We start from the raw sequence: 22,567 nt of genomic DNA, 5'->3' as shown, positions 1-22,567 counted from the left end.
ATGCATCGGTTATTGTCACTTGCAATGGCAGATTCACAAAAGGTTTTCCTCGAAATATGTTATCAAGAGTCCACCACATTAAAGAATGTACTACCTTTTGGATTGTGCCAGTCGTTTTTGACCATTGGCTTGACAGTCACTCCTGAAGAGGACTTATGGGGAGGCGTGCAAACAGAATGAGGGATAAGCCTATTCATTACAGTGTGAAATGTTGCGGACTGCTTAGCTTGACTTTAAAAATAAAAAATTCAAAAAAGTATATTAAAAAATTAAAAAATAAAAAATGGTGTCAGAATGGACTTTGCCCTTTTTTGTGAAGGGGTTACAGCTTTGTGCCTTTTGTTGTGTTCAGATGGTTGATTGTCTTGTGTTTTCGAGTCATTTGCTGGTTCTTTCTCAGTTATAAGCCAATTGTCTAAATCGGAGGATACGTTATGTTCCTTCTGCTCAAGTGTACTCAGACTACTGCTAACACCTTTGTGAACACACAAGGTGTTGATGCGATTCCCAAATGTAAGTACTATGAACTGGTAATGCTTTGCACCCATTATTTATCCAGGGTACTTGCGATGACCCTCGAACATGGGAACATGGAAATATGAAAATATGCATATTTCATTTCCAGTCTCGTCCAATTTCATCTTTTCAAGCGCATGGTCGATTAATCAATAAGCTCTGCTCCACTGTTCGGCCAGAATCGTGTGTGCCTTAGGTCTGAAACCTGTTCTTGGGAGCCAGGAAAGTCTTTTGACCACAGCTGGACCTGCTATTTAGCATCCAGCTGTCTCTGAAGCATCAAAAGTGATTTTAATGACAGCATTTGTGCACTGCTTCCACTCGAATACTATCCGTGCTTGCATGGTGTCTGATAGATCTTTGATTAATGTGTTATGGCAATTACCATTGCATCGGACCATCAAGGCTGTGCATTGGCCACTTACATGCTCGACAAAGCCCTGGTTGACATCTTCCTTCCCACTGTGTTTATGTTCTTACTCATGTTCTGGTGGCTGGTCAGAAGTTAAGAATGGGGCAGAAGACCACTTCCTTGCAATTGTCATGACCAGAGAATCCGGGCTAGGCTTACCCCGACCATATAAACGGGTCTGAAGGTGCTGGCTTGTATTTTTCTTCTATTCCAACATTCATGGCCCTTGCAGAGACAGGCTTTAGCAACAAAAATGCAACCAAAATAGGAAACCTGATTGAAGAACAGAAGCTATATTTCATTGCGATCAGACACCAGGTTCACCAACAATTAAAATGCTTTGCAAGTATGAACTGACAATTTCCCTTGCACATTTGTATAATGTGCAGAGCCCGTGGATGTCGAGAACCTGTGGTATGACCCCCAGGAAGTGGTAAATGAGTGCCCAAAACCCTTTTTCTCGTCTATGTCCAAAATACGGAAACATGTCATACTGCACTGCATCTGCCAAAAAGCACCCGTTGCTACGAATCAAAAACCACACTGTATTCTGGCCAGCTTACATTTAAAAAGAGGTGAGCGAGACTGCAGCAATACAGAACATTCAGAAGACCCCCAAATCATAGACTTCCTCCGAGCTGGTGTAATGTCACTTCAGTTCCCAAATTCACCCCATGATTTTGCACTTTGCTGCAAGCAAACACCTGGACACATAGCAGCAGGCATGGAGTTCCAGAAGGATGAGCTGGAATGCTGCAGAGGCCAGTTAGGCCCAATAAGCAGGTCAAAAGAATCAGGAACAGCAGGTCCATGAGGTGGACCACCTCCGACCACCAGCAACTCATGCAGTCGACTTTCTACATTAAATATGGTTGCCAGTCCTTTTATCCCATCTGCTAGCCTAGACATAAAGGAAAGACTAGATTCCCCAATATTCCAATGGGAGAGAAAGAGAGAACGCAAGAGACGAGCACACAAGAGAGAAGAACGGGAGACACAAAGAGGGGGGAGAAGGGTCCAGTAGCCCAGGAGACAGACAGCTATGACTCCATGTTTGAGAAGAACAAATTACTTACTTCTCAGTAATGTTCTTTCTTATGATGTTCCTCCGACTGATTCCTCATCAATGATATTCCATCTTCAGGGCAGCTGATCTTCAGAAACATTTCTGCCACCAGGAGGCGCACCTCTACTCAATGCCTCTATACGCACCACACTGGACATTACTTGGGGCCTGTATATCTAGGCCAGAGGTGGCCGCTAGATCTCTTGGCAAACAATGTTGCCCCTCCCCCCAGCTCCCCCTCCTCCCCGAGACCATCAGGAACATCCTTCACAGCCAGGTCATCAAATTATTATATGAAGTGTATGATGTACCTCATCGGGCTCTGTTTGGTCACAGGTCTGCCAGCATGGGCAAGAGCATATCCCACAAAAGGCTGATCATCTTTGATGTCCCTCATCCTAGAGACTTAGTTGCAGAGAGTTCCAAGGGGTCCAGCTAATGGAATCGCTCTTCTGCCTTGGAAGGGTAAAGTGGAGCAAAACACTAAAATGAATCTTCTGGATGATATGGAAATCTGAGGCCACCCCTCAAGAGGAAGGAAGGTCTCGCTCTCAACGCCCCCTTGTCTTTGGCAAAGATTAAAGAGGGAGGTTTTACAGAATGCCTGGAGCTCACACACCTGACAAATGGAGGGGATGGCCGCCAGACACATCACCCTAGGGGTCAGTTATCCAAGATAACAAATTTAAAGGCCCAAAAGGAGCACCCACAAAGAAAGTCAACAGTAAATTCAAATCCCACACTGAAATCACAAAACGGATGTGGTGAAAACTTAATGCACAATCTCTGTAAAAATTGCATAAGGGGAGTTGTGAAGCACACGCCCTGCTCAAGGGTCCTTTTGAAAACTGAGTGGCAAGGTACCCTTCTTACAGTGCCAATCTGCAGACCCATCTGGGCCACGGAAAGCAAAAATTCTAAAACAGACGATATGGGCCTGGATAAAGAGGTCCACATTTCTCTCCCTGCACAAGCTGAGAATTCACACCATCTCCAGGCATTAATTGACTTTGTGGCGGCTATTGAACATAGAGAAACACATCCGGGAAGTCGCCCAACAAGTCCCACTCCTTGTACCTCAGCCTCTCAGAAATCAAGCATGAAAGAAGGCTGCACACGTTGAGCTGGAGGACCCGCACCTCTGACTGGGAGGGCAGATTCCCTCTCTTCGGGAGGCAACAAGGAGGGCAGATTGACATGTCCAGCAACTCCAGTTAGCATGTTCTCCAAGCCAGCCCAGTCCAGAACAATCAAGAATGTGGGCCCGAACAAGTGTAGTCTCCTGAAAAGCAGCGCAATGGCAGGGCAGTGGGAATGCATGGCCAAGCATCCAGTCAACCAGGAGTGCGTCCCCCATGTCAGGAAATTTCCTGGAGCGGAACTCCTCACACTTTCTGTTCACACTAGAAGCCAATACGTCCACCTAAGGAGTCCCTCAATGGGAGAAGATCGCCAGAACTTCCCAACTGATCTCCCACTCGTGAGAGACTGAAGTCTACCTGCTCAGGGCACTGCAATGACACTAGTAGGATGGAGCAAGGAGCAAGATGTTAGAGGTAGGTTGTGCCCCAGATCACATTGCTTCTATGCACAGAAGGTAGGACCCCACAGCACCAAGCATTTTAAGGTAGTGCATTGGTTACTGGTTTCCATCAGGGCCAGTACTTACTTGCCTTTCACAGAGAAGAGAAGGCAATCAGGGAAAACCTGATCACCCTCAATTACAGAAAGTTGATGTGCTCCAGAGACTGCAAGGGGGACCGGAGTCTTCTCACCATCAGATCCCACAGGTGAGCGATTTAGGCTTTCAAAGATGGATCGGTGAGTATCGTCAGCTGAGGCCAAAAGTTTCCAAAGCAATAACCCCTCCAGATGGTCTTGCAGGGACCACTTTATGAGGTCTCAAAAATCTCTACTTGAGACCCGTAAAAACGTTGGCTAAAATTCCCTGAAATCGGGATCACTGGCAAAGGAGGATCCAGTGAAGGGATCTCATGCGCAGTCAGGCCTCCAAATGTATGAGAATGCAGGAGGCCATGAGACCAAACAAGTGAAGGAAGTCAGAGGGAGGAACTTCTTGCGATTGGAGGACTTGCACCATTCAGGAGATGCTCGCCACTCAATCCTCAGGCAGAACATCTCTGCCCAGACAAGGGTCCATGATAAATCTGAGGGGCAGGGATGGCAAAACCTGAGACTTCTTGAAGTTCAAGGAGAAGCCTAAGCCATGCAACGGGCTTCATGTATGGGATAGATGTGCAGACGGTGCAAGCTCAGACGAGAGTTTTCTCATTAGTAAGACACATGAATGCTGTCCCTCCTAAGGAGAACCGTGACCACTGCCAGCAGCATGGTGAAGTCCCTTGGTATCGAAGTGAAGCTGACTAACAGAACTTTGAACTGATAGTGGCAATGGCCTGCTAAGAATATCAGGTACTTTCTGTGATTGAAGGGAATCGGCACATGCAAATAAGCATCCAAAAGATCCAGGGAAACTATTCAATCCAGTCAATCGAGTGCTTGGAGGAGATGGCACAGTTTAACAGTTTTGAATGTCTTTTCACAGGTACAAATTCAGCAGCCTCAGATCCAAGGTGGGATGCAACCTCCTCATTATCCTTCTTCGGAACCGAAAAGTAAACTGAATACCAGCCTCTGCCTTGCTAGGAGCATGATAACCTCTATTGTGCCCTCAGCCAGAAGCTGATAAACATCCTCCAAAAGGAGAGTATTGGGAGAAAAAAGGCTGGAAAGGGGATGGTCTGGAAGGTGTTAAGTGTAAGGGATACGATCTCTGGTGAATGACTTGCGAAATCCAATAGTTGGATGTCATGCAAAACCAATCTGAGCCAAAACAGGAAATTCTCCCTGGCACAGAACACTGATGTAAATAACTGGTTTGCACTTGGAGTGATAGAGGGTTCTTCTGCAGAGATGGAGACACCACCTCTGGGAGCTCCTGTTTGTTTGTTCAAACTGAACTTTCGGGCTGGAAGGGGATGACAAGCCCAATGCCTGCATCAAGTTGGCCACAAGCTGTTGGAATGAAGCCTGTAACTTCCCCAGAGTCGGTGCCAGAAAAATGACCATCTCTAGGGAGTTCTCCAGACCACTCGCCTCCTGCTAGTCGGAAGCCAGCTCCAAAAAAAGAGTCCTCTTTGATAACGAAGTAGATTGGTGCAGAGAGAAACACCTCAGTGAATGCGACCTCTTTCCGTGCTTTTTCTCCTCCTCCTTGCGGACCTGGGACTGGCTTCCAAACTCTGCTTCGCACCCCATGACCTTCAACAAGATCTCTTATCTTGGTCCAAAGTATAGTTTCACTGAGCATCCGCAGAGATTTTGGATAAATTGATTGACTTAACCCACAATCCTGGGGGTTGTGTTTCTCCCCCAAACAAAGACAAATCATGTGCCGGCAGGATACTGACATTTGTCCACCACAATCTGTGCAGGGCTTGAAGCCGGTGGCGTTTACGCGATCAGGCATTTTAGCCATACTCGTAGTAGCAGTGTTACTGTAGCAAACTGTCTGGGGGGCTAACTGTGGTAATGGGGTGCGATGGCTAGATATATGCTGGCCCCGGTGTCATGTTCAGTGCAGGGCACATAAACGCGTTGGGCAGAGCTACGCTTAGCCCCCTGGTGGTAGAAAAGTCTGCAAATATCGGGTGAGGAATCCATGGGAGTAAGGAATCCATTAGAAATGGACAACCACAAATGGGAAAGCCCTGGGGCAGGACTATATGAGGAGATGAAAATCAGAAAATCAGTGGAAGGTTGGTGGTCCCTGCTGCAGTGGAACACAAAGAGAAGTGGCAAACATTTGCTGCTGGAAGGGAGAACCATTGCCCAATTGTTTTTTTTTCACAAGGAAGAGGCTAGTTTCAGACGCCAAGAGGCTCTGATTGAGTCCCAGGTAAGACCAACACCTACACAGAATAGGCATTACTTTGAGGTAAGCTGCTTAGAATCAAACCCATAGAGCCACTTATTGTATTACCCCATCATGACACCATTTAGTTTTAGTTTCTTCATGCATTTGTCTATCGCCACTGACTATTTTGACAGTAAAATAAGTAGGCGTAAAAGCAGATTTATAGTTGCAACACATAATGGTCTCAAGCTCACCACACTACACACTGCTGCCCTGGCCTTCAAAACACTAAAAAATGGGGGAAACAAAACCTGGTGGATGGGTAAGTATTTACTTACCTGGACCACCCTTAATGTAGTGCTAATGCCTTGGTGCACCAGTTTTCCTCCGAACAGCTGACAACTCAGTGTGCTCCGGATGACAATACCTATATCACATAACAGCCTATACCTGTCAGAACCAGCAACTCATTCCTCAAAGAGTTGTTAGAATCCCTAAGCCGTCTTGAAATTTAAAATTAACAAAATTGTCACTTTTGAAGATCTGAATAGTTAGCTAGAATGGTATTCAAACCAAATTCATCAATTCATTCTTGGCCATTGTGACCACACTGCATTTTATGAAATAAAACAACGTCCTGTTCATGTTGACAATATCCTTGTCCCCACCAGCAACACACAGTCGTTTCAGCCAGGCAATCTAGAGATCTCCAGCTAAATAAAACTGCCTCAGCACCAGCGGAAATACAAAGATGCAGCAAACTAGGTTTTTACTTGAAAACCACTTAAAATGACCAAATAAAGTCCCTAAGTAAACAACACCTTCAACACCTTCAAAGGCGCAACTTTTTTAGGCAAGAATGACTGCCCATCTTCCAAGCTCAATGCAATAAACATTGAACAGGAACTTACAAAAGCGACGCTATCTCCTTCAACACAAAAACAAGATCACATGAAACCGGCAAACTTACAAGAAGAAGAATCCGGCCACTGTGAAACCTGGGCAGCAGAATGGAGCATAGATGCCAGATATCAAATGCCCCGAGTGATTACATAACCTGCAAAATACAGGCACAGGGCTGTAAATGTGCAATGAATAACAGAAATAAGGAATACTTTGCAAACTACCAAGGTGGAAGTCTCCAAAAGTACTATTTAATGAAGATTACAAGGCGCATATTAGCCATTACACATACCCATATCCAATACCAAGCGGACACGCTACATTAATTTTGTTTCCTAAATGTAAGAAACACCCAACTGAAGTATTCTATGGCCATATCAACAGAGGCATCTAACCCTACCAAATACTGTACCTTCATCCTAGTTTTACAAAACAAGGTCAGCAAATCAGTTAACATGACGGCATCAACAGTACAATTACAACCTAGTGACTCCTTGCATTACAAAACTATGCAACGCCAACTCCATGAACTACTAAACACCCAAAGCTAAAAGAAAACCGCTGGCCAGGCAACTTCTGCCAAAGACACCAAACCTACCCTTAATGGTAGAGGTTCTACAGAGAGCAGCACACTTCTACAGCAGAAACCACAGGCGTGTTTCATGACAGTTTGGATTTCAACCTGGAAGGAGCATAGAAACAACTCTGATAGATATTGGGGAAGAACTACTAAGAGCATTATAGGCCAACCAATCACCAGTTCCAAATTGACGCAAGGGTCTGCAACCTGCAGCTCTTCAGATGGTTTGGACTAAAACGCCCATGATCCTGCACTTTTGACAATGCTGGCTAGGAGGGTTGATGGGAGTTGTAGTCTGCAGACCCTTGGACTAGACAGAGCGGGCACTATGCCCTCAAGCCAGTCAAAACATTAATTCATTGTTTTCAGTGAGTAAACTAAAAAGATAAGGATTTTAGCATAATCTCTGAATGTATAACGGTGAGCCATGACTGGATAATTAGAACTAACCTATGTCTCAATGAGAGTAAAAACAAAATATTATTGGACACCCCGCAACCCCCATTATCTGCTAGCATATGGGAATAATTCCTATGTAATCCACCAAAGGATGCAAATTCAGCCAAATATTCTCCATTTAGGTGCCAACAGGTCTTTTAAAGCCCAAGTTAGGGCTGGGCGATATGAACCAAGTCAAATTTCGAAATGTTCGGGCTGAGTGGTGATATACAATATATATCGTTTATGTGGGTTACATGCTCAGTTGTAAGCTGCCAACTACATGTAAGATGCCAAAAACACCATGATTTATAAAACCTTGATCAAATAAAGTGCAAATGCAGGGTTCCTCTTCCTGTTTGAGAATACACAGCTGTGTAAATATCAAAATGTAAATAAAAATACTATAGTATATGTGATATATATTGTCACAATATCTATTTTAAAAATATATTAACGATATATCTCCAAAACGTTATGTAAGGCCCAGCTGGTAACTGGCTTGAATCTAAATGCACTCTACCAACTTCATTTACGAAAAGGGCCACACAAAAATGTAAATAGCTTAAGCTTTGGTGATCTTGAAAATGGATGCTATAAGAGGTCATCCAGAGAAATGGACTGGTCAATTTCAACTAGTACACACCAGGGCAGTGAGACTTATCAAGACAACCTCCAGGAGAACATAATTCCTGCCCTAAAATACCTAATATTAGCTCCCAGCAGAAGAGAAGGTTCAAAACATTGCACAGGACTTTTATTGCATGGAACTATTAAAGCCTACTGAAACGAGGATCCAAAATGTACAGCAAACTGGGTCTTCCACTATGGACCTCCCAGAGCTCTGTTTCAGACAGGAGACAGTGGCACGATCCAGCTAAAACACAAGGGCATAAGCTCATCAACGATTCCTTGTTTTCTCTCCCTGCTTATGCAGCTAAACGTCTATCATCGGACTTGACCCCTTTTGTGACTAGATTTGTCAACAAATCTTTGATGCACGGGGCGGTACCTCAGCCTTAAGCACTCTGTAGTTACACCCCTTTTGAAAAAGTCTAATTTGGACTCAGAGATACTTCAAAATTATCAACCCGCTTTCCGTGGCCCACAAAAATTCTTTAAAAAAGTGGACACAGGACAGTTGAACAATTTTGCAGAACGAGAAATGTTACTGGACAAGTTCCAATCGGGTTTCAGATCTAGATTTGGAACCGAAGCTGCCCTTTTAGCTGCACAGGATGATCTACTGAGGACCGCGGACTAAGTTGAGCTCTCCCTTTTGGTGGTGCTGGACCCGTCCGCAACCTTTGATATGTTTAATCATGATACTTTGCTAAGTCGATTGCAGGAGGTAGGAGGAGTGTCCGAGCATGCTATTGACTGGTTCAGATCATTCTTGACTGATCGCTGTCAGCAGGTGGGATTGGGCAAGTTCCTGTCGGATGCCATTAGATTGAATTGTGGAGTCCCCCAGGGATCATACCTTTCACCATTGCTGTTCAATTTGTACATTTGTCTCCTGTTGGAGATCTTGAGACGACATGGGATGAATTTTCATTCCTATGCAGACGATACTCAGATCTTCATCAGGCTTGTCAACTTTGATGAAGCATTCAGCAGATTGGGGCAGTGCTTGGAGGCAGTGAGTGGGTGGTATGGTAATGTTTATTTGTATAGCGCCTATACACAGGCAAGTGTTTCAAGTGCTCAAAGAGGGAAGGTTTACAGGGGAAAAACAACAGTCGCTAAGAGCCCTTGAATGGGTGGATGTCCACCAATCAACTCCTACTAAATGCAGCCACAAATGAACTTGTTTTGTTCAGACCTAGACATCGCCTATCTTCTGCCAAGAGACTGCCTATACCGACCCTCCTGGGAACAAATGTAAAATTAGTATCAAGGGTTAATAACTTGGCCTGTATATGGCAGGATGATCTGGGCAGCGAAGGCCAAGTCGGAGCAAAGGTTCAGGCGGTGCATTATGTTTTGAGACTCCTTCGACAGGTACTGGCTTATATCCCCAAGCAGGATCATGCTTCGGTGGTGGGTTCCTTGACTAATGCACATTTAGACTACTGTAACAGCCAGCTGCTTGGTATTCCACTTAAACAAATGCAAAGACTTCAAAAAGCAAAAAATGCGGCAGTTAGGATGATTTTTAAGTTAGGTAGAACTGCCCATGTCTCACCATCTCATCGTGCTTTACACTGGCTGACAGTTGAAGACCGGATTAGATGTAAGGTAGCCTGCCTTATTACTAAGTGCGTTAACGGCCTTGCCCCAGTATACTTGAGGGAACTGATTCAACCATATCAACCCATAAGACATCTGCAATCTAGTGATTGCCATCTTCTGTCCATCCCTCATTCAGTGTATACATCAAGGGGAGATAGAAGAGTCGCTGTCTTCGGTCCAAAATTGTGGAACTCTGATCCTTTAGAAATGTGGACGCTCAATCACTATTTCAGTTTTGTAAGGCTCTATTTTTGTTTAGAGAGAGGTCCCCCCCCTTTCCATATCTGTGGTCTTTTTTGGTTTGTTTTTCCTTTCTGAGCTTGACTATGCTTTACATGAATGTTCTTATCAACTGCGCCGTTATACGGTTTGGTCCGTCATGTGCACGATATTAAATGTAAAAATCTAAATCAAAGCATAAAACGCTCCCCACATAAGACCCTATCATTTGGAATAAACTGCTGGCGGAGTAAGACTCGGAATTGCAACTTGGTTGAGCAGGGACTGGTCCTTGGATGTAGCCATTTTTCCCCCTTTTCCCTAACCCTCCACAAAAGTTTGCCTATCCCCCTTTCTGCTCCTCCCCACCACCATTTTGCTCTTGGTGCCCCGAGTGATTCATTGGCATGTGAATCCCCATTCTTGGCACAACAAACTCAGACCGTGCAATACTAGATTTTGAACAACTGAATACGCAAGCCCTTGGCAATCACTGCATTCTGCACAATGGACAAATCTAATGAGATTAAAACTGAAAAATTACCAGCAGCTTCCAACAAAAAAACACTTCTCAAAATGCAAGCTCTGGATACAGGGAAAGAGTTCTAATAAAATGTATTTAAAAATCAATGCCTTTGGCATTTACCTTTAATACCCCGCCAAAACAAAAACAAAAAAAGAAAAGAAATGGAGAAAGGCCATACTCCAATGAAATGTACTAAATATAATTAGCGCCAACGTTCTCAATTCCTCAGCACATTGCACATTGAGGGCAAGACAGTTTCACCTCGTTGCGTTAAAAATAATGCTTTTTAGTCTGCAAACTTCTACTGAGAAGAGAAGGAAACTACTCACTAGTACGTAAACAAATAAATACAAAAAAATAAACAAAAAGTACTACTTACCAACATTTAGGAAATCGGACCGAAACTGACAGGTCATCCCAAAGCCAAAATCTCTCCAGAAACCAGAATCTTTCTTGTGAACCTGCAGAACAGTTTACAATACTTCGTTATTTAAGAAATCGTTTTAGCTGACAAGACAATGGCATCAAATTCTCCTGACTGATTTTTCAAATGTTTTTGGAAAAAATAAGTGCAGCGCTCACAAAAAAGAAAATCTAATCTACTTGGTACACCTCCAACCAAGAACTTTATTTCTCCCAATTTATTGGTTACCTGGTGACTCACTTCTAACCGTGGATGCGAACAGGGCCTGTCAATTGCTAGGTTAACCTGCTCAAGTACCCATTTTATCTGTGGCCAGGTGCATACAAGCAACGACAGCACATGGAGCTGTGCTAAAAACAAAGCTCAATATCGAATTCTTCTCCGGCAGTGTGAGGTTCTGCATGAATGAATTGGCCCAAACTCTCGAAGACGATCGGCAAAAAGAAGGCTTGCACATTAAGCTTCCAAATGAAAAGCACATTTAGGGGGAGGGAATAAATCAGTACGTTGCTTTATTATCTCAAAATATAAGCATATGACCTATTAAAAATGCAACATTTAATAAACAATCAAATACAAAAGTAATAAAACTGCACAATCTATAACAGGAATAATCACAATGATGTCACCACATGAGATATTAAGAGAATTAAATAAAAAATTGTTTTCAAAATGTGAAAACAAACCTAATATCTGACGCAAACTGACAAGAGAAAAGGTAAAGACAATGTAGCAATTATGTAATGGAGCAGGATAACCGAAAAATTGATGGCATGCAAACTACAGATTTAAAAATGTTTTCGCACAAGTCTAATAAGCAATTATTTCAATTTCCCAGTTGCCTCTAATTAAGTATTAATGCGAATGTCATCAAAAGAAGGACTTCCTTTTTAGAACTCTAGAACCCAGACTATCAGCAGATGTTCCTCACAATATCTTGTTTTTGGTGATTTTTATGTAGTGCTAAATGCCACAATGTGGTTGCCTAATACCACAAAGATGAAGGAATGGAAAAAGGGGAAGGCTTGCAATGTTATGTTCTTGAAATTTATACTACAAACCGCTGACATTTTCATGGTCCCCAAGAGCTCTTGCGGATCTGAAAAGGAAGGGCGCTGGGAGGGGTTAGTTAGTGGGATTGAGAGGTAAAAGTACAAGAGAGCTTTGATGTGCCGTTGGTAGTTTCAATTTGGAAAAAAACAGTCACTGTGTGCCGGTTTGTTTTCAGTTGGTCGACTTTATGAGGGGTTTTGTGCATGGTTGTTTATGGGTGGTTAATGGGCGTTTTGTTTAGTGTCCTTTTTGGTGTTGTGGAGTGTCCATTGAGTGTTTGTAGTTTTCGGTGTTTTTTTGTGGCATTATGCATCTGGTTTGCTCAGTGTTGGAGGGAGGAGCAGTCTTGCTGCTGCGTTCTGTATCCGTTGTAGTTTTTTCATAAGGTATTTTGGCATTCCGAGATAGATGCTGTTGGCATAGTCTATTCTTGACATGACAGAAGAGATGAGAGTTTTCTGTGTGGGAAGGTGCAGGATGGGAGTATCCTCACGATTGTGTGTAAGTGGAAGAAGCATTTCTTAGCTACTGTGTTGGTTTGCAATTCTAGCGTTAGTTCGATGTCCATTAACATTAGGAGATTTTTGGCCAATTTGGATGGTTCTGGTATGTGTCTCAATTCAGTAGGTCATGGAATGGGTGATGGTGCGACAGGTCATTGGGAGCGATCATGATTTCTGTTTTGTCCTGGTTGAGTTTAAGGCTGTTGGTGCTCATCCATTGGTTTATTTCTGTGAGGCGGTTGGCTTTTGCCATTCGCTGGCATTGATTTTGTAGATGATTTGAGTGTTGTATGCGTAGTTGTAACACATTAGGCCAAGTTTATGATGAGGCTGATAAGGATTGGGGGTGGGGGGAGTCATTTAGATGTTGAAAAGTAGTGCTGAGAGCAATGAGATTTGGGCGACTCCACATGTGTTGACTCGAACTGTGTTATCCAACTCGTTTCCATTCTTTCTGTCATTAAGGATTTTAGTCAGATGAGTAATGTGTTGCCGATTCCTTTATCTTCGAGTCTTTTGAGGAGATTTGTGGTGGACTGTGTCGAAGGCTGCTCATAAATCGAGTAGTATAAGTACCGATTTGACGCGAGAGTCTGCGTTGTGTGACGAATCACAGTATTCAGTCATTTCTTCCCAAGGGAGGGGGGGGAGGTGGGCCTGTTGCGCAATACCCTCCATAGGGGTAAAGGCAAGCAGAGCCTCACCAGGAGAGGCTCCACCCTTGGGGACAAGGGCTCAGGTTTGGAGGAGGAACTCCCTAACCCTCTTACCTATAATCCATTGGTAACATCTGCTAGAAGACAATATGAAGAGCAAGCAAACATTTGTTATTGTTACATAGAACATGTGAGTAAACCTGAAAAGGAATACTACTGTAGTACTGAGACGAAGAAAACCACTGGAGTAGTACAGAACACATGTAGAACAAGGAAAAAGGACTATCATCCTATGCTGGGGAAGTCCCACGGCTGTGTCAAATCTGGGAGGAGGAAGAAGGAGAGGTAGGGAGGGGAAGGGGAAGGGGAAGAGGGAGAGGGGGAGGGGGAGGGAGAGGGAGAAAAGCCTGGGAGTTTTAAGTCAGCTGGACGAGAGAAGATGACGTAGACAGGGACACACGGCTTCAAAGCTTGAAAGGGAGATGGCGTGCGAGTCCCCACCTGTCGCATTGTGAAGCAGGAGAAGTGGAAGGTCCGAAGAGTGGTGGCGTGACTGAGCATCGGTGGACTTGGGAGTCCATGAATGATGACATTAAGGTAGGCTCAGACTGCATCAATCACTGGGGACCAGTTGGCTTTAAAAGAACCCCTCACTTGGCGATCATTTGATGGCTTCCGAAGGAGTAAGGAGGACTCGTATGGACCCGGGTTGAAGGTACAGTCTACCTTACATCTTCCGCCAGTGAAGGAATGCCAGGAGTACCAACAGGGAAGCGATATCCCTCCTCTAAACATCTCCAAGGACCAGAGGGAGATACCGGACTCAGGCCGTCCCATCAGCTCCAGAACCGGTACCCAGCCAGCACACAGCGTGCCCTGCTAGGATCTGCCAGCAAGCTTCCTAGGTGGGAAGTTCTGGAGAGTATCTGAACTAAGGACAAGGCCGTTGCTTGCAAACATTCTCCTGAGCTTTTGGCCATCGGCCTTGAAAGGACGATACAAGCCCTGTGAAGAAGCTAGGAGGAGTGCCACACAAGCCACACAAGCATCATCCAGAGTCCATCTTAAGGGCATTTTTGAGACAGTAGAGTCCTCGAACCACATCCGGCTGCACCGCTGACTGCTGTCACGCCACAGTCACCAGAGCCTTCTGAGACACCTCAACCATCATTCCAGATCCGTCAACCAGCACAGAGATGATTCTTGGCCCTGAGCCGCCGTGCCGGACAGCCTGCAGACATCCGTCCAGCCTCACTTGCCGAACTGCCTGCCGCCTGGTAACCGCAGCGGTTTCCTGCCATGAACATTGTCTCAAGGGCTGCGAAGCGCCTTAGAACCGCCTCAATGATGTGGAGTACCAGAACTTGACAATGTACCTGGTACTGAAGGTTCTGCCCCCCTGGTCCTTCTTCGAAGGCCCCTAGAGACAGTTACGACCCTTTGCCCCTTTGGTGCTGGAACCAAATAACCTTGAACAGTAAGACTGATCACTTTACCCACTACCCCCCTGTCAGTATCCAGAGTGCATCCCTTAACCTCGTGAAAGTGTCTGTCCTCTGTGTTCCTTTACAGTTTTGTATTTTGTAGTGTGCTAGAACGGTAGGTTGTTGTAATAATAAAGTAGATATATTTTTATACAACCTTGCCTGGACAGTCCCTTTTATCATTGGGTAATAATTGTATTTTCGCTGTGTTGCAAGTAACCAACGATCCACAACCTTTGCGGAGATAAGCCGCCCATTCCGACAACGTTACCCATATTGGGCAAGGTCGTCTTATGATTCACTTGCATTCCAATTTGTTTGAATCCCTTATGGTGTACTAGAGGCTGATTGATGGTTTAGAAACCGATATTCATCCCAGGGCCACTGGTGAGATGGAAGTTGATTCGTCACAAAGAATTTTCAGATCTCTGCTGCCCAAGATTTGGAGAAGGCAGTGTGTTCTACAGTTGAGAGGCAGTAGAGGTAATAGTTACAACTAATTGTCTACTTTCGGTTAAGTCTGAAAACAATCTTTGATAAGATCATAAGTTGTCTGCAAACTGGACACAAGTGCGAGAAGGTTGGAATGAGGAATTTTGGTTTAAAATCCTAATATATGGTTTCTCTAACAAAAGTTTATTCGACATGAGCCATAAAATGTACATAGTAATCACACATTTTTAAAATTAATCAAAAGAAACATTTTTAATAACAATTCATGCATTAATCTCAACATTCCTTAAAACATTACAACAAGGACAGCAAATCTCCCAATCATGGCACATATAAAATAAGAGGAAACCGGTCTTTATCCTAGTTATTAACACAAAACTTCTTTCTCAAAAGCCAGGCCCTATAACTGTATCGGACTGTAGCAGATATCACTTTGAGAGAAGAAGTTGTTAAAAACAACATAGCCTGGCTAACTGTACGAACTCTGGCAATTTTAAGGACCATTTGAAGTAAAGGAGTCTCAGCCTCTTTCACAAAATAAGAACAAGTATGACCATTTCTCTTCTGCTGCTGAACATAGGGCGAATTTCAAATGCTTTGTTACACCAAACCTCGGTCCACATAGCTACTGCAAAGATGCCCAATCTCAAGCGCATATATAAAGATCTTTCAAATGGATGGTGAATTTCATAAAAGTATTGCTTAACGCCAAGCTCTCCAAAATAAGTAATGTAAAAGTGGCCAAGGTGGCACTTGATGGCATCTGCAAAAAGCAGTTCCATGCCATACCATTTAGCAGAAATCTTTACTTTGTTCAAGGCTGAGCTACAGCTCCCCCACCGGTCACTCCAGAGCTTGCTAGCCTATTAGGAATAATGTTATAAATAACCAAATAAAATAATCAATGATATCCTACTCCGAGTGAGTCGGGGCAGAGAGAGCACTGCGAGGGATGAGTAAAATCGTTTAAAAATGCATTCAAATGCATTTTCTTTTATGTTTAGTTGGCTGACTTTCACGTGGCCCCAAAGCTCCGACCCATAAAGCACCGCAGGCAAGACCTGCTTGCCGTTTAGGTCCAGAGTCGGGGACACAACACCACTTCCATGGGCGGAAAAATATGACATAGTAGCGGAACTTGGTTTGTCCAGATTGATTACTGCTTTGTCAACCTGGGGAGCCCAACCAAAGTGCTATTGGAACCTCACGCCAAAATAATCAAATTGGGCCAATGGTTTGATCAGGTAATCCCCAACTTTCAACCTAATTGCCTTATGCTTAGAAGGGTGGGAACTGAACATCGATTTGGTTTCACCCACGGTCAGTTTCAATTGGAGCTCTGATCACTTGGCCAAGATGATATATACAGATTTTTCTAGGCCCTTGGGAGTAATTGGAATTAAAACCGCATCAGCTGCGTAAAAGAGTGCCGGACATTTACATATAATTTCAGGGTATCCTGACACCCGCTCATTAATGCATCAATTACATCCTGTATATAAATGGTAAAAAGGAGCGGGGCCAGGACACAACCTTGCTTTTCCCCCCAAGGACACCTCAAACTGATCAGTTGTCCCACCCCTGGGCCATAACGAACGCAAGCATTCGTATTTCAATAGAGCTGAATTAAAATATACACACATTTAATGGAGCCCCACGATTTAAAAGAATTTGCCACAACAAATCTCTAGAAACAGAGTCAAAGGCAGTACTCAGATCAAGAAATACAAAAAATATTAATTCCCCACAGAAGTGAGTACTTAGCAAAGATATAAGCAAACATTGGTCCACTGTGCCCCTATCAATCCTAAAGCCTGCTTGCAGGTACGATATTATATTATTGCTGTCCACCCAATCTTGGACATACTTCAAGATAATTTTGCCAGAGTTTGCCCACACACCTAATAAAGAGAGTGGGTGATAGTTTACAGGACTCTCCTTACCACCCTTTTTATAAATTGGAACAACATTTGCCACACACTAGGAGTCGGAGATAACTCCCGTAATTAGGATAGCATTTAAATATTTTAGAAGGACCGGGGCCCCAATTGTAACATAATAGTTAAATAAATCCAGGGGTATTAAGTCGGGGCCTGGAACCTTGCCCCATTTACACGTAGCCAGAGCTACTTCCACCAGGTCCACTGTAAAAGACAGAGGAACTACTACATTCAGGCGAGTTAGAGGGAGACCTACAGAAATGGAGGCAGGGTATCACGATGTAAGCCTGAAAAATGGGATTTCTGCAAATCGCCACTAATACAACAGGGCAGGGACTGCTAGGATTTAGGGACTCTACCGGAAACCAAATTCATTCTAAAATAATAAAGTATCCCCTGCTTTATGGGCATTACACAATATCCTCCTGCTTTCCACAACACATTTCCTTTTTTGTCACTAGCAGGGATCGGTATTTAGCCCTTAACAAATGCAACCTCTCTCGATCCGCCTCTGTTGTGCTACCCGCACATTTTACTATCTCTCTGTCTTGGCTGCAGGGCAGGCATCATCATCATCATCATCATCATATCAGCTGGGCTTTCCGGCCCAGCCCCCCCCCCCGCATCATACCACTTTAATTGGAGCGGTTACCAGGGGGCAGATCGTAGCCATCATTAACTCAAATCTAGCCAATGGTGCACCAACCTCAGTTTTGGCCACCACAACTGATTCCATAATGGGCAGAGTTGTACCATACATTTGGGGATTTTTTTTTTGACCAATTAACTTAGGCCATTGCAAAGGCCTTGGCGCATTACTTTTTGTCACAGCCTGTTGGTAGGGGAAAACCAGGCAGAAATCAGGATATAAAACATTGCACATAAGAATAGAAAGTGACAAAGGGAAGTGATCACTTTCTGTTCTACGATATAATCAATGTTTTTGGCTCTAACCCAGTCTCTAGCAGAAATAAAAATATAATCAATGGTCGAACTGCCATCATGGCCATTAAAATTGGGACATGTGGGATGATCATTTCAGAATCGTCCATCAGAGGCCCCAAGGTTTAAATTAAACATCATACAGACATATTTAGCACAAAGCTGGTGTCTTCTGGTAAGTGTTTTAGCCTTTAAAGGAGGTACATCCCAGGCTATGTCCTGGTCATCCCAAAACCCTGCAAGCTCTCTAATGGGTTCCATCTGGAGATTAAAGTCTCCTACCACAGTGCTGAATTTTTACTTGGCCACTATCGGTGCAAACTTTATATTAATTAAGTCTTGACATTTATTAAGAGTTGATAAGCCATGAGGTAACCATGGCCGTTGTAGATGATTAAACAGAACAATCCCTTGTCGCCAACCGTGATGAGCAGAATTTGGAGGTCAGTGCAATTGGTTTGCACAACCTCTGGCTGCCAGCCCAGTGACACATAAATCCAGATAAGGAGCCCTCTAGATGGTCTCCCTTTGGAGACCTTTGTTGCCGAAATGGAAAAAGGGAGGTAAACCCTGTAACACTAAAGGGTCAACTGCCCAAGTCTCTTGAAAGACTATGTGTAACCGCGTATAAAAAGAGCCCCAATCCTGGTCATCCAGATGTTTAAAAATCCCTGCAATGTTCCACAAAAGGGGTCGAAAACACCCAAAAGGCACAGGGACGACATCCAAAGCCCCACCAACAGGATGTGCAGGGCTGCTTCTAAGACCCTCGGCATCGTAATGGTGGCATATAGCATGATCATCCATGTGAGAATTAGTTAAAGGCAGAGTATTATACAGGAGGGGAATACCACTTGAGAGGGCACAAGGGATGCCAACAAACTGATCTGTATATAAGGAAAAATAACAGGCCCAATGTGTAACATCTGATGTAGATTGTCATTGGTTGTCAGGACAGACTGTTTCTGGGACCCAATGTATGGCCTCTTTAATCGTGTGTAGAGTGCAAGGAGTTACACCCAATGGAAACGCCAAGCTATGACTCAAACGGTTGGAAGTAGACAGAGTTAAGCTCAAATTGAATACTTACTTGTCCCAAAGACTTGAATTAACATCATGGAGCTTCATCGATCTTTTGCGACACAGTAAGTTGGAAACCCAAATTTAACTACAGACTGGAGCACATAATAGAGAAATCACTGCATATGATGCAAATTCTATGAGTACCCAATTTGTGGGGCTATACAGAGCCAGGAGATCCACCCACAAAATGTCTTCACTAGTAACTGCTGAGAGACCCGGAAGCTGCTTCCATAAAGTCAAAAACAATCTATTTAAAAACTGACTCAGCAGTCGGGTTCATTTCCTCAATTTTAACTAGTTTCCCCCATAGTGGCACAGGTCCAAAAATCGATGAGAGGATCTTTTGTGCATAGTTCAAGGGGGTGGAAGTGGGGGTAAGAGTACATCCCTACTTTGTGTTGTACAGGTTGGGATGATAGAGGGCTGGGGTGGAACACAACAGGGGATCCTGATTTGGCAAGGGTTTCCCATTCTCTAGAACCAATCTGGGAGGGGCCATCTCAGAAGGGATGGCAGTAGAGACTTCAGGACAAAGCCATTTGCCCATGCAGGACCACCAGTCTAGTCGTTTCATCATCTTGGTAACTCTAGTAACCAAGGTAAAGGGATAGGGGGAATTTACAAGGAACCAGGTCAGGACAGGGCTGAAGAACAGTGAGTGCAGTTGAGTCAGGGCAACCGTCCAAACCTGGCTTGTTAATAGGTCTACGCCGGCACCTTAATTGCTGTTTTTTCTTTATACCCTCATACGGAGGGGCGGGTTCTCGCCATCATCAGCAGTTCATTGCGTAATGCAGCAATAGCGTGTTCTTCGGTTTCCGCTGTTACTGTCGCTTGGCCCATCCGAGTATCGCCAGGAGGAACTGTATCTGGGTGGAACCCCAGGCAATAAGGGGACTCCAAGCCCCCTGAAGTTTGGATAAGATCAGGATTGCAACCTAAGATGACATCAACCACCCGAATAAGGGTTTTCTTCAGGTCGCATTGGTCCACGGCCAAATTAGCGCATAATGGTAAGAGGGCGTCCAACTTGGAAAGAATAACAGAAGCACCTAGACTGGTATGACATGCATTACTTACTGTAATTGCATTTCTGATGATTGTATCTGCTTAGATTCACATGCTGTGCATATAGTCTGACATCTAGTGGTAATCGCAGAGTTTTGCAATTTGTCTTTCGAGGATCGAAAGGGGACGTTGACATGGGCGTGCCTGTAACACCATCCCCCAACGTGACGTGTAGTGTACCCAAAATCCCTCACGCGTCGAGGTCCCTCTGATTGTATTTTTTCTGCCATGAGGAAGCCTTACGAATATCGTGAGTGAGTACATAGATAGAGAAGTAGTAGTAAGATGTCTATGTTCCTGACATCCAAGCGGGGAGGAAGGGTGGGCGCATGTGAATCTAAGCAGATACAATCATCAGAAATGCTATTACAGTAAGTAATGCATGTCTTCTGATGCTTGTGAATCTGCTTAGAATCACATTGATATTGATATTTTATTTCTATCACGCTCGTACAAAGGTGTTTCAGAGCGCGACAAGGCAAGGGAGGGGAATAAGTGCATGGAAGGGGGGGAGAAGTGGAGAGTGCGGAGGAAAGAGGAAACAGATAAATAATAATAAATAAATAATAAAGGCAACAAACAGTGGTAGTGCAGCCAGTAAGTGGCAAGTGCTGGGTTTAAGGCAGCAGACAGGGTAAGTCTGTTAAGTGCAGGAAGAAAAAAGGGGGCGGGGAGACCATGGGTAGAGATACAGACACCAGTGCAAGGGGTGGCCCCGGAGGCAGTGCGGGATGGTTCCAGGGTGAGCAGGTACCTGGGCCCAAAGGACAGAGGCTGGCCAGGTTCACGGTGCCAAGAGAAAACAGATCAGTAGGGGAGAGGGGGAGCGAAGGCAGAAACAAAGAGAAAGGTCTTGAGGTGCTTCTGGAACCGGAGATGGTTCTCCTCAAGTTTTAGAGTGGCAGGGAGGCTATTCCAGAGGGAGGCCCCACCCGAAGACAGATCTACCCCCAGCTCGTTTCTTTGAAAAACGACTGACCCTGGGGGAGTTGGAAGTAGAGGAATGAAGAGCTCGAGGGGGGAGGTATTTGTGGAGGGATAGCTGAAGGTATTAGACTGTGCATAGACTAGCGAGCAGTACCTGAAGTTGGAAGTGTGAAAGGAACAGTAGTCAGATGTCTTAGTACCGCTTGTCTCATCTGAGTATCAGACCCACAATGAGTATCTAGGCAGTAGTGTTTTGTAAAGGTGTGTAGAGAACTCCAGGTTGACGCTTTGCAAATGGACTCGAGAGGAACATTTGCAATGAATGCTATGGAAGCCCCAGTGCCCCGAGTAGAGTGTGCTCTAGGCTTGAAGGGCAGATCTCTCTTTTCAAGAGTGTAACAGAGTGGGATGCAATTGACAATCCACTTAGAGATGGCTGATTTAGAGGTAGGGTCCCCTTCTCTACCAGCCGCCACCGAGACTAAAAACTGGTTGGTTTTTCTTAGTGGTTTACTTTTCCAGATAATATATGACTGCCCTGCGCACATCCAGTGTGTGTAGGCTTATTTCTGCCACATTAGTGGGGTTCTGGAAGAATGTGGGTAGTTCTATTGATTGGTTCACATGCAACTTCAAAATGAATTTGGGCGCAAACCATGGGTGTGTGCGCAGAACCATCTTGTCTTTGTGGATAGTGACAAATGGGTCTAGAACTGAAAGGGCCTGTAGTTCCTGAACTCTTCTTATTGAAGTGACTTCCACCAGAAAGGCAGTCTTGTAAACAAGTGCTTTAAGGCTAGCCTTATGCATCGGTTCAAAGGGAGACCCCATAAATCTAGTTAGTACCACATTTAGGTCCCATCGGGGAGCTGGGTTTGAAATAGGGTGATGAAGTCTTCTAATCCCTTCCATGAAAGCTTTGATTACCGGGATCTTCCACCACGAGACCTTTCTCTGGTACGTCGTATATTCTGAAAGTGCGGCTAAGTGGACCTTCAGTGAATTAAAAACCAGACCAGAGTCCAGTAGATGAGTCAGGTATAATACAATATGTTTTGACAATCAGTCTATAGTATTGATGCTCTTGGAATTACACCAGATAATGAAGCGTTTCCACTTATTGGAGTAGCAATGTCTGGTGTTGGGCTTTCTTGCTTCTTTAAGTATGTCCATGCATCTCTGAGGAAGTTGGAGGAGGTTCCCAAACTCTACGGCTTCAGGAGCCAGGCCGCCAAGTTGAGAGTTTGCGGGCATGGATGGAG

At 44.4% G+C, this 22,567-nt stretch overlaps 1 protein-coding gene across 3 annotated transcripts in view; it reads right to left on the bottom strand.

Annotated features, from left to right (window-relative positions):
* The window catches only part of CSGALNACT2 (chondroitin sulfate N-acetylgalactosaminyltransferase 2), a 321,127-nt gene that overhangs the window by 5,007 nt on the left and 293,553 nt on the right, over positions 1-22,567 (bottom strand). For all 3 annotated transcript variants that reach the window (XM_069611038.1, XM_069611036.1, XM_069611037.1), the window contains exon 7: positions 11,152-11,233. In XM_069611038.1, coding sequence (XP_069467139.1) covers positions 11,152-11,233 — 82 coding nt within the window. The remainder of the gene's footprint in view (positions 1-11,151; positions 11,234-22,567) is intronic.

Source organism: Ambystoma mexicanum, chromosome 8 (genome assembly GCF_040938575.1).
Source record: "Ambystoma mexicanum isolate Mex_15411 chromosome 8, UKY_AmexF1_1, whole genome shotgun sequence".
Taxonomy (NCBI): Eukaryota; Metazoa; Chordata; class Amphibia; order Caudata; family Ambystomatidae; genus Ambystoma; species Ambystoma mexicanum.
Note: the sequence above shows the minus strand (reverse complement) of the source record. Positions and strands in the feature narration are given on the sequence as shown.